The sequence below is a fragment of the Caretta caretta genome, chromosome 2, assembly GCF_965140235.1.
Source record: "Caretta caretta isolate rCarCar2 chromosome 2, rCarCar1.hap1, whole genome shotgun sequence".
Taxonomy (NCBI): Eukaryota; Metazoa; Chordata; order Testudines; family Cheloniidae; genus Caretta; species Caretta caretta.
This window is the reverse complement of record NC_134207.1, coordinates 182558512-182571034: the sequence shown is the minus strand read 5'-3', so window position 1 is coordinate 182571034 and position 12523 is coordinate 182558512. Positions and strand designations below refer to the sequence as shown.

At 48.3% G+C, this 12523-nt stretch overlaps 1 protein-coding gene across 2 annotated transcripts in view; it reads left to right on the top strand.

Annotated features, from left to right (window-relative positions):
- The window catches only part of AVL9 (AVL9 cell migration associated), a 79803-nt gene that overhangs the window by 14509 nt on the left and 52771 nt on the right, over nt 1-12523 (top strand). For both annotated transcript variants that reach the window (XM_048839031.2, XM_048839032.2), the window contains exon 2: nt 5773-5893. In XM_048839031.2, coding sequence (XP_048694988.2) covers nt 5773-5893 — 121 coding nt within the window. The remainder of the gene's footprint in view (nt 1-5772; nt 5894-12523) is intronic.

Below are 12523 nucleotides of genomic sequence, written 5' to 3'. Positions count from 1 at the left end.
CTTTAGGACAGGTTGTAGATCCTTAATAATGCGTTGGAGGGGTTTTAGTTGGGGACTGAAGGTGACGGCTAGTGGTGTTCTGTTATTTTCTTTGTTAGGGTCTAAGCGAGTAAGTAAACTGCGCCAGCGCGCCTTTAAACGTCCAAATGCACATTCTACCACCATTCTGCACTTGCTCAGCCTGCAGTTGAACAGCTCCTGACCATTGTCCAGGCTGCCTGTGTACGGCTTCATGAGCCATGGCATTAAGGGGTAGGCTGGGTCCCCAAGGATACATATAGGCATTTCAACATCCCCAAGAGTTATTTTCTGGTCTGGGAATAAAGTCCCTTTATTTACCTTAGCTTTTGAAACAGACCAGAGTTCCTGAAGATGCGAGCGTCATGTACCTTTCCCGGCCATCCCACGTTGATGTTGGTGAAACGTCCCTTGTGATCCACCAGAGCTTGCAGCACTATTGAAAAGTACCCCTTGCGGTTTATGTACTCAGCGGCTTGGTGCTCTGGTGTCAAGATAGGGATATGGGTTCCGTCTATGGCCCCACCACAGTTAGGGAATCCCATTGCAGCAAAGCCATCCACTATGACCTGCACATTTCCCAGGGTCACTACCCTTGATATCAGCAGATCTTTGATTGCGTGGGCTACTTGCATCACAGCAGCCGCAACAGTAGATTTGCCCACTCCAAATGGATTCCCAACTGACCGGTAGCTGTCTGGCGTTGCAAGCTTCCACAGGGCTATCGCCACTCGCTTCTCAACTGTGAGGGCTGCTCTCATCTTGGTATTCATGCGCCTCAGGGCAGGGGAAAGCAAGTCACAAAGTTCCATGAAAGTGCCCTTACGCATGCAAAAGTTTCGCAGCCACTGGGAATCGTCCCAGACCTGCAACACTATGCGGTCCCACCAGTCTGTGCTTGTTTCCCGAGCCCAGAATCGGCGTTCCACAGCATGAACCTGCCCCATTAGCACCATGATGCATGCATTGTCAGGGCCCATGCTTTGAGAGAAATCTGTGTCCATGTCCTGATCACTCACGTGACCACGCTGACGTCGCCTCCTCGCCCGGTATCGCTTTGCCAGGTTCTGGTGCTGCATATACTGCTGGATAATGCGTGTGGTGTTGAATGTGCTCCTAATTGCCAAAGTGAGCTGAGCGACCTCCATGCTTGCCTTGGTATGGCGTCCGCACAGAAAAAAGGTGCAGAACGATTGTCTGCTGTTGCTCTGACGGAGGGAGGGGCGACTGACGACACGGCTTACAGGGTTGGCTTCAGGGAGCTAAAATCAACAAAGGGGGTGGCTTTACATCAAGGAGTATTTCAGGCAGGACTTCACGGAGGGTTCCAATAAGAAATGGTGCACCTAAGTTATTGTCCTTATTGGAACAAGAAGGTTAGCCTGGCCTCTGATTGATACATGGCTAGACTTACCTCGCTGCACCTTCTCTGTGAGTGACTGCAGTGTGACCTAGAGGAAGGAGTCCCCTAGACAGGGGAAGGGGGGAAGCAAATGAGTACAAAACAAATCTGGTCTATTTCTTGTTTTGATCCACTCCATCTATCTTTTACATCTTTGGCTGGCAGCAGACGGTGCAGAAGGACTGCATGCCATCCACATCTCATGGCTGCTTGGCAGAAGATGGTACAGTACGACTGCTAGCCATCCTCATCTCTTGCCTGCCCGGCAGAAGATGGTACAGTACGACTGCTAGCAATCCGTATCGCCTGCCTGCTCACCATAAGACGGTTCAATAGGACTGACTGCAGGACTAAAGAGAATGACCTGGTCAAGTCACTCCAAATTTAGTCCCTGCGCCCATGTCTGCCCAGGCGCTCCCAGCCGACGTGGCCAGGAGCACCTCGGACACGATGAGAACGGCTACCAGTCGTACTGCACCGTCTGCTGCCAGAAGGCAATGGGTTGCTGCTACTGTGTAGCAGTGCTGTACCGCGTCTGCCAAATCCAGGAGACATACGGTGACGGTTACCTGAGCGGGTTCCATGCTTGCCGTGGTATGGCGTCTGCACAGGTAACTCAGGAAAAAAGGCGCGAAACTATTGTCTGCCCTTGCTTTCACGGAGGGAGGGAGGGAAGGGGGGCCTGACGATATGTACCCAGAACCACCCGCAACAATGTTTTAGCCCCATCAGGCATTGGGATCTCAACCCAGAATTCCAATGGGCAGCGGAGACTGCGGGAACTGTGGGATAGCTATCTGCAGTGCAACGCTCCGGAAGTCGACTCTAGCCTCGGTACTGTGGAAGCACTCCGCTGAGTTAATGCACTTAGAGCATTTTCTGTGGGGACACACACACTTGAATATATAAAACCAATTTCTAAAAAAACGACTTCTATAAATTCGACCTTATTCCATAGTGTAGACATACCCTATGAATTTTTACTGACAATCTATCAAATTGCAGACAATTGCTACCTCGTGGATACACTATCTCATTCTATTATTCCTCTTTCATTTGGAAGCCAAATGCTTCTCCTGTTTATCTTGATTGCTGAGTTTGAACGAAACAAGCAATCTTTTATACATTTTCAGTAGAAAGGAGTTTTAAGTAGAATCCTGGAATACAATTATCTTTAAATCAGTTACGTTTTCTGTTACGTCTTTTCTCTCTCTCTCTCTCTCTCTGTGTCTCTCATGTACTTTGTGAGAAGATTATAGTGTTAAGTGCAGGGCGGCTGTGACCATAGGAAGTTTTGATTTTTCTCTGGCATTGCCTGGAGCTATTCCTGCATATGATGGTGTGAGATACAGTATGAATCGGGAATAAGCGAATTTGAAACCAACACTGCAATTTGTGAGGCTGGTTTTTTTGTGTGTGTGTGTGTGTGTGTGTGTGTCGTCCCCCCCCCATATAGATGTGTCACACAACTCAACGACATCTGGAGTAAAGGTGACATAATGGAATTCCCATTTTATTTTCTTACTGATTTCTACTACTCTTGATTTCCCCTTGTCCCTCCCACACCATTATTATTATTATTGGGGTTTAAATTTGATTATCCATTGTGATGGGGCAAGGCCAGATGGCTATAGAAAAGTAGTGGGAGATAGATATATTAGCTCCAGGCTAAACAAATCCCTGGTACCAGGATAAGTGAAATGGCAGCTGCTCCAGGTCAATTAAGACACCTGGGGCCAATTAAGAACTTTCCAGAAGGCAGGGAGAATGCTAGGTTGATTGGGACACCTGAAGCCAATCAGGGGCTGGCTGAAACTAGTTAAAAGCCTCCCAGTCAGTCAGGTGGGTGTGCGTGTCAGGAGCTGTGGGAGGAAGTTGCGCTGTTGGAGAGACTGAGTTGTACACACCATTATCAGGCACAAGGAAGGAGGCCCTGAGGTAAGGGTGAAGTGGAGCTTGAGGAAGTGAGGGCTGCTGTGGGGGAAGTAGCCCTGGGAATTGTACATGTCATGTTTCTAAAAGGTCAGCTACCATAGCTGATACTATTAGGGTCCTTGGGCTGGAGCCTGGAGTAGAGGGTGGGCCCGGGCTCCCCCCCCCCTTTGCCCCCTGATTAATCACTGAGACTGGGAGACAACAGAGACTATGCAAGGAAGGATAACTTCTCCTCACGTCCCTTGCTGGCTTATGATGAAAACGGCTCAGTAGACTGTGACCCTTGTCTCTAGAGAAAGAAAGGTTACGTGGAGGATCACAGTGAGCCTCTGAGGCTAGCGCAATCCGCCAGGAAACGCGGGACCCACGGAGGCAAGGATAGAACTTTGTCACAACTGGTATCAGAAGTGGTGGGATTTGGTAGGGTCTCAATGTTACCTTGGCTCCGGGGATCATGCGGATACGGTGATAGGTCTCAGTCGTCTGCCCTGGTTTTGTAGAGAACACATCTCTGTTGCAATTAATCATGTTGGCTGCCTCGATCTTTTGGATCGGCATCAAGTCAGATGATATCCTCACTTGCTCGTGTAAGTTATCCTCCTGAGGAAGGGTCTCCTGCATGACTAAGCATGCCTCTTGATCGTGCCTTAACCTGGTACCAGGGATTTGTTTAGCCTGGAGCTAATATATCTATCTCCCACTACTTTTCTATAGCCATCTGGCCTTGCCCCGTCACACCATATACTATTGAAATGATTTCCTACATGATTTCTTTGCATGCTCTTCTATGGAAGTTCACAATGTTTGAAAAATACTGTACTTTTACAAGTTTGACAACTGATTGATCTTCAGCTGAACATCTTCTATCAGAAATTATACTTTTTCCCTTAATAACCTCTGCTCTCTTTAATGATAAATGAAGATTTGGCTAGAGCTCTCACTCCCTCATTGTGACAAGTTGATTTAACTATTACATTTAGAAATTTCTGTGGGATTTTTTTAATTGGCAATATTACATTGAGTCACATTTATTATACTGTGGAAGATAGTACCCATAATGTCAGTGACTCGGTAAAGCAGAACCTCCATCTCACTCACTTTTCCAGTGATTGCTTGATTAGTCTGCACTACTGTTACTTTTGTAGAGTCTTACATTTTAAGGGTCATCCTTTCTCTTTCAATCGCTGACAAATTGATTTGTGTACTTGAATTGAAAACATTTTCTTCCCTCCACCCTCAAAACCATATAGTAGGTGTAGATTTTCAACTGCACAAAACAAGATGCTTTGTTCATTCTTTTACATTCTATTTTAACTATAATCAGTCAGGCAGAAGACCTAGGTGTCACTAGACAGCTTAATGAAAATATCTACTTGATGCACAGAAGTGGTCAATAAAAAGTTAGGTTGCATAAAAAATGGGATAGAAAGTACTGACTGTATTATAATGGCGTTATATAAATAAATGCTATGTTTTTCCCCTTGAATGTATTCTGTTCAAGTCTAGTCAACCCTTCTCTAGAAATACACACCAAAAAACAAAGGGGTCCAGAGGTGGGCGATAAATGATTAGATGTATAGTGAGACTTCATATGAAGAGAGATTGAGAAGATTAGGATTCTTAACTAGAAAGATGATGAATAGGGGATACGATTGAGGTATTCAGAATAATGAATGAGATACAGATGGTAAATTGGAAGTTCCCATTTATCTCTTCTCCCAATACAAGAACAAAAGGCCTTCAAATGAAATTGCAAAGCAACACTTTTAAAACTGATAAAAATAAATACTCTTAGCACATAACTAACCTGTGGAACTTATTGCACCAAGAGATTACTGAAGGCAAGGGCTTAATAAGATCCAAAATAGTACTTAGTTATAAATATAGATATAGTAGAACCTCAGAGTTATGAACACCAGAGTTACCAACTGACCAGTCAACCACACACCTTGTTTGGAAAGGGAAGTACACAATCAGGAAGCACCAGAGAGACCCCTTCCTCCCCAAAAAAGGGCAAGTACAGTACTGTATTAAACATAAACTAATAAAAATAAAGGGAAAGCAGGATTTTTCTTCTGCATAGTAAAGGTTCAAAGCTGTATTAAGTCAATGTTCAGTTGTAAACTTTTGAAAGAACAATCATAACATTTTGTTCTGAGTTACGAACAACTCCCATTCCCGTAACTCTGAGGTTTTACTGTAGTGACATCATCCACAAGTAGATGGTATAAAGGATGTAGACCCTCATGCAGGTTGTTCACAATGGAATTTCTTGCACCTTAGTCTGAAGCACTTGGTTCTAGCCTCCAGTGGAGACAAAATTCTAGACTTGAGGCACTGCTGGACTGATCTTGTGTGGCAGTTTGTATCTATTTCTGTTTTGAATAACATGGCCTCCCCCCCCTGCCCCTTTACAGGTTGAATTCTCCTATCCTCCCCTCCTCTCAGGAGAAGGACATGACAGCCACAGTTTACCAGAAGAATGGAAATACTTGCCTTTCCTTGCCTTGCCAGATGGAGCTCACAACTATCAAGAAGGTAAGAAAGCAAACAGGAGGTTACAGCATCTGAGTGGGGATCTGTGGCAGTAGCTGAAGACACTGAGTCCTCCTGTGTGCTTCTACTAGGGGGGAAAGAATCCTGACACTTGAACTATTAATTAACCAGGCTTCTGACTACTTGAATTCTATTAATCTTTATTTTGTAGTTTAGTCCACAACTGCAGAAATGGATTTTACAGAAATGGAATCTGTAAAAAGAAGCAACTTAAAATACCTGCGCCTTTAAACTGAACCCTGATCATGAGAATGCATCCAGCAGCAGGAAATCTTCACTGAATACAGGGGGTTCCTTTAAAGGTTACAACCTCACTTGCCTATGGTTATAAAATAAAATAACCCACAGTCCCCAAAACCTTCATTAAGGAAATCTGGTCCTGTAAATATTTATGGAGGTAGGAGAAAAAGTATTCAAAAGCTTGTGAACAAAGCAATCTGTTTTTGCTTAAATAGATCTGTGGTTCTCAAAATGTGTTCTACAGATCCTTATGGACAGTCTGCAGAAATCATATAGTGAGAACCAACCAATAAGAAGGGCAGGAGGACTTGCTATGAAGAGTAGTGGCCTTCAGAATGAAAAGGTGGGAGAATCATTTTGCGATGTTGTTACTATTTAGGGCTTAGCCAAGGCATAGCAGTCTACAGGTAAATATATCTATAGATGGTTTTGCTCTGTCTATAGATGGAAAAATGAAATATTTTATTTAACATTTTTCTCTTAATCTTGCTTTATGCTTCCTCCTCAAGAAGACCAGGTCTCTGAGAAACCAAGGATTAGTTTACACAAGTCCTATTGTCTGGGACTTGCAGTTTCAAATTCTGAATCAGTATCAAAATAGCACTATAAGCGCCGGAGAAACAGGGATCACTTTAAAATGAACACTTGAAAGTGTTTTATTTTTACAAGTAATGCCAAAGGGTCCTATAACTGAAAGATTAGAGGGAAATTTTTTGTTTCATTCCAGATTTTTTGCTTTGTGCATTTGTGACCGTACTTTTTATGTACCGTGGTACCTTTCATTGTGTACTGTGGTGCCATGTACAGTCAATTGGTCTGTTTCTTCTTCGAGTGCTTGTTCATGTCAGTTCCAATCAGGTGTGCATGCGCTGCGTGCATGACAGCCGGAAGATTTTTCCCCAGCAGTATCCGTAGGGTTGGCCTGGGTGCCCCCTGGAGTCATGCCTTCAGGGCGCCCAATATAGGGCCCTGCCGACCCGACTCCCCCCCGCCCCCCCCAGTTCCTTCTTACCGCCAGTGACAGCTAGCTGAAACTTCCCTCACTCTTGCTTTTGCAAGTGCCTTTAGTAATGTCCCACTGTCAGTTGTATTTAGTTAGTAGTGTTAGTAGTTTCTCTTAAGTTTCCGTTGCCGGGGCCTCTCCCCTCTGCCCTAGTTCGTTCCCCAACACTGGGGCATGCCTCGGTTGCCAGAGTTCAAATCGTGTGAAGTCTGTGGGAAATTGATGCCAAAGAGTGACCCACATACTTCTTGTTTGAAGTGACTCGGTGAGAGTCACCAAAAGGACAAGTGCCGCATTTGCAAGGGGTTTGCGAGGACCCTTAAGGATCGCGAGCAGAGACTCAGAATTCTCCTCATGGAGGCAGCCCTCCCTCTGCAGTCCAACCCCAGATCAACGGAGCCCGTGCCAAGTGCCGCCGCCTCTGTGCGCAGCGTACCGGTGCCGACTGCGTGTGAGCTGGCACCAAGGAAGGAAGCTAAGAATTCCCGGCACCGAGACGGCGCTGAACATAAGACTTGTGGCAGGCGCTGATCTTCATCCCCGGTGCCTCAGAAGAAAAAGAAGCAGGAGAGATGCTGATCCCCCTCCTAAGCCTAAGGAGCCAGTGGCAGCGAGGGCTCAGCCCATCCAGCTGGCTTCGGGCCCAGTGCCTCCTAGGGGCTCGTCGACTCCTGCCCTGCAAGGGGTCCAATCAAGCCCAGCCTACTACCGTTCTCCAGACTGTCATGGGTGGGACATTGAACTCCCCTCGACTATGGAGACTTTTGAGGTGGCGCAGGACCTTATTTGCCTGACGGCACTGCCTTCTCCAAGGAGGGACGAGGCACCAGTGATAACCCGGCCTCCTATCTGATCTAGGGGCAAGCCATCAATTATGTCACACCGCTCCCCATCTCCACTGCACCACTCCCCGGTGGCGACCACCCACGTTGGGGGACTGCATCAATCCCCAGAGGCTCGGCACCACCCCGTACCACTCCTCCATGGTCTTCCTTTCCGGAGACCTCGGAGTCTGAGGTGGAGTCCTAGCACTCAGATAGGTCCAGCAGCAGGAGGTCTAGATCCTCCAGCACCCTGGCCACCTCAATGGCAACCACCAGCTCAGTGGCCTTTTAGGCCCAGGGAGTCCAATCATCAAGCCCAGGGTCAGAGACAGGCTTCAAGATCCAGGTCAGTGTCGGTTGTGTCAGCATCCTTCACCCCCTTAGAGCAGCTAGCACCGGAGACTATGCTAATACCTCCGCCTTCCGCTCGGACCTCAGCGCCGGCACCCACCACCTTGGCACCAGCAATAGAGTAACCTAACAAACAGTGTGACCATCTTGGTGTCGAGGGCAGTGACCAAGGCCATGTGCCGGTGCTATCATCCTTGTCCTCCCTAGATGAGGCCGTTGAGGGCACTTCAACAACCCTGGCCTTGGAGGATAACAGAGTTCTGCAACAGTTGTTGCGTAGGGTGGCCCAGAACCTGGGGATCCAGGCAGAGCAACTGGTAGAGGATGCTGATCCCATGGTGGACATCCTTGCCCCCTCTGGGCCCTCGCATATTGCGCTCCCACTCATCAAGTCTATAAATGAGACCACAAAAACTTTGCGGCACACTCCGGTCTCTTTGCCCCCTACAGCTAAGAGAAATGAGAGATGCTATTTCAAAGGGATACGAGCATCTCTATTCTCATCCTCCACCCAACTCTTTGGTGGTGGATGCTACAAACCAAAGGGAGCATCATGGGTTTCAGGGACCCTTCCCTAAAAATCAGGAGGTGAAAAAGGTGAACTTGTTCAGGAGGAAAGTCTACTCCATCGGTTGTTTACAGCTCCACATTTCAAACCAGCATGCCATTATTAGTAGGTACTCCTTTAACACCTGTGGAGCAATGGCCAAGTTTGATGAGCTATTACCACCAGACTCCTGCACCGAATTTAATGCTTTGGTGGAGGAAGGCAAATTCATTTCCAGGACCTCTTGCAGTTGGCTCTTGACGGTGGTGACATGGCCTCCTGAACCATGGCTACCGTGGTGGCCATGAGAAGGTCCTCTTGGCTTCAGGTCTCTGGACTCCCTCACGAAGGACTCCCCTTTGAAGGTCAGGCCCTATTCTCTGAAAAGACAGACAGGAAACTTCACAGTTTAAAAGACTTGAGGGCCACCCTCAAATCCCTGGGCATACACCCCCCTGCTACACAGTGCAGGCACTTCAGGCCGCAGCCTCCTCTGCGGTTTTACCAGCAAAACAGACCATATGGTTCCCGGAAGAGGAATAGGGGAGTCAGGAAGAGGCCACACTCATCCTCAGGCCAGGGCTCTGGCCAACCCAAGCTGCCCTGGCCCCAAACCGGCCTTTTGAAGGTGTGGTTGAGGACGGCACACCAGAACAAGAACTGGATCTACCCTGCCTCACCTTTTTCGTCCTTTCCCTTTCCCTTTTCTACTGTACATGGTCCCGTATCCCTTCGGACCGCTGGGTGATCCGCACGGTAGAGAGGGGATACTCCATCCAATTCTGTGCCCCTCCCCCCATTGCCTTCCTTCCCCATCCCTCTTCATGGACTTCTCTCACGAGCAACTCCTTATACAGGAGGTGCACTTGCTCCTTTCGCTAGGGGCAGTGGAAGAGGTTCCTCAGGAGCAGACGGGCAAGGGTTTCTATTCCCGGTATCTCCTAATACCGAAAGCCAAAGGCGGGCTCAGGCCCATCCTAGACCTGCGAGAACTCAACAAGTTCACGACGAAGCTCAAGTTCCGCATGGTCTCTTTGGCCTCCATCATCCCTTTATTAGATCCAGGAGACTAGTATACCGCTCTCGACTTGAAGGACCCGTAATTTCACATAGCAATAATTCTGTCCCACAGAAAATACCTCAGGTTTGTGGTGAACAACACCCACTACCAGTTTACAGTCCTTCCATTCGGCCTGTCGGCAGCACCTAAAGTGTTTACCAAGTGCATGGCAGTCATGGCTGCGTTCCTGCGCAGGCGGCAGGTACAGGTGTTCCCGTACCTCGATGACTGACTCATCAAGGGCCGCTCCAGGTCTCAAGTGGAAGCACAAGTCGACTTAAAAAGAACAACGTTCGACAAACTGGGCCTCCTTCTGAATGAGGGGAAATCAAAGTTGTCCCCGGTCCAGAGGATAGGGTTTATAGGGGCAGTACTGGACTCAACACAAGCCAGGGCATACCTCCTGAAAGCAAGGCTTCAGTCCCTCGGCGACACCATACAAGGTCTCAGGCAGTTCCCCACCACCGCGAGGAATTGCCTGAAACTCCTGGGACATATGGTGGCTTATACCTATGTAGTACAGCATGCCAGACTCAAACTTTGATCTCTTCAGTTATGGCTAGTGTTAGTGTATCAGCCAGTCTGAGACAGCTTCGACAGGATTGTAACCCTGCCCGGTACTCGACTCCCTCCTGTGGTGGCTTGACCCACAGGTAGTATGTGCAGGAGTCCCCTTCACCAGCCCCCAGCTGTCTCTCTCGCTAGTGATGGATGCGTCAGCCTTGGTGCTGGGGAGCACATTTGGAAGACCTCAGGACACAAGGCCTCTGGTCTCTGGCGGAACTCGCTCACCACATCAGTGTCAGAGTTGAGAGCGGTGTGCCTTGTATGCCAGACTTTCCGAGCCCACTTTGACAGGGAGATGTGTATCAGTTATGATAGACGACACCACGGCAATGTTTTATATCAACAAACAGGCAGGTGCATGCTTCTGTCCCCTGTACCAGGAAGCGGGACTTCTGTGTAGAGCATTTGATACATCTGAAAGCATCATACCTCTCTGGAGTACAGAACGAGTTGGTGGACTATCTCAGCAGGTCGATCCTTTGCCCGGATGTTGCAAACTCAATCTTCCATCAGTGGGGTTTTCCCCAGATAGACCTGTTTGCCACGTGACACAACAGGAAGTGCCAGCAGTTTTGCTCCCTCCGGAATCACAGCCCAGGTTCCATTAACACGCGGTCACGTTCAGCCTTCCCATGGGAGGAGGCTGTCTCCTATACGTGTTTCTGCCTATCCCTCTCGTTCACAAGGTGCTCCTCAAGATACAGAGGGAACAAGCTTCGGTGATATTGATATTCCCAGCCTGGCCTCGCCAGCACTGGTACACATCACTCCTGGAAATGTCCCTGGAAGCTCCAGTCACCATGCCGCTCTTCCCGGACTTACTAACTTAGGATCACGGTCAACTTCAGCACCCAAACTTTGAGTCGCTGCACCTCACGGCATGGAAGCTCCATGGCTGAACCCAACGGAGCTCTCTTGCTCAGACCCAGTTAGACAAGTCCTCCTTGGCCGTAGAAAGCCCTCCACCAGGGCTACCTATCTTGCCAAGTGGAAGAGATTTTTAATCTGGTTGGCGCAGCATCATTCGTCCCTGACACTCATCTCTGTGCAACTTATATTAGACTATCTTCTCGATCTCAAGCAGCAGGGGCTGTCCATGTTGTCAATAATGGTTCACTTGGCTGCCATCTCTGCCTTCCATCCAGGCTCAGAGGCCCGGTCAATCTTTGCCAGCCCTATGGTCAGCCGTTTCCTCAAAGGCCTCGACAGGCTATATTCGCAAGTCAGGAAGCCGGTCCCAGCCTGGGACCTCAACCTGGTCCTTTCCAGATTGACGGCGCTGTCTTTTGAACCGCTAGCGACATGCTCCCTGCTCTACCTCTCGTACAAGGTGGCATTTCTGGTGGCAATAACCTCAGCCAGGGGGGTGTCTGAGCTCAAGGCCCTAACATCAGAGCCCCCTTACACCATGTTCTGTAAGGACAAGGTTCAGCTCGGGCAACATCCAGCTTTCCTCTCAAAGGTTGTCTCCCAGTTTCACATCAACCAGAACATCTTCCTCCAGTGTTCTATGCTAAGCTACACTCGAGGGGCAGAAAGCAGAGGCTTCATTCTTTGTATATCTTCAGACCCCCTGCCTTTTATATTAAAAGAACATAACCATTCCGGAAGTCCATTCAACTATTTGTGGCTGTGGTGGACAGAAGGGTCTTTCAGTCTCTTCCCAACAAATTTCGTTGTGGATCTTGTCCTGCATTTGACAGTGCTACAACTTGGCCCAGGTGCGAGCCCTCCAATCACTGCACACTCCACCAGGGTGCAGGCCTCTTCAGCAGCTTTCCTAGCTCCGGTTCCTACCCAGGAAATATGCAGGGCAGCAACGTGGTCTGCAATACGCACTTTCCCTGCACATTATGCGATTACCCAGCAGGCCAGAGACGACATGGCCTTTGGTAGAGCGGTATTCTAGCTGGTGGACAGCTCTGACCCTGCCTCCTGAAGGGCTTGTGATTCACCTGCTTTGAATTGATATGAACAAGCACTTGAAGGAAAAAACGGTTACTCACCTTCTCGTAACTGT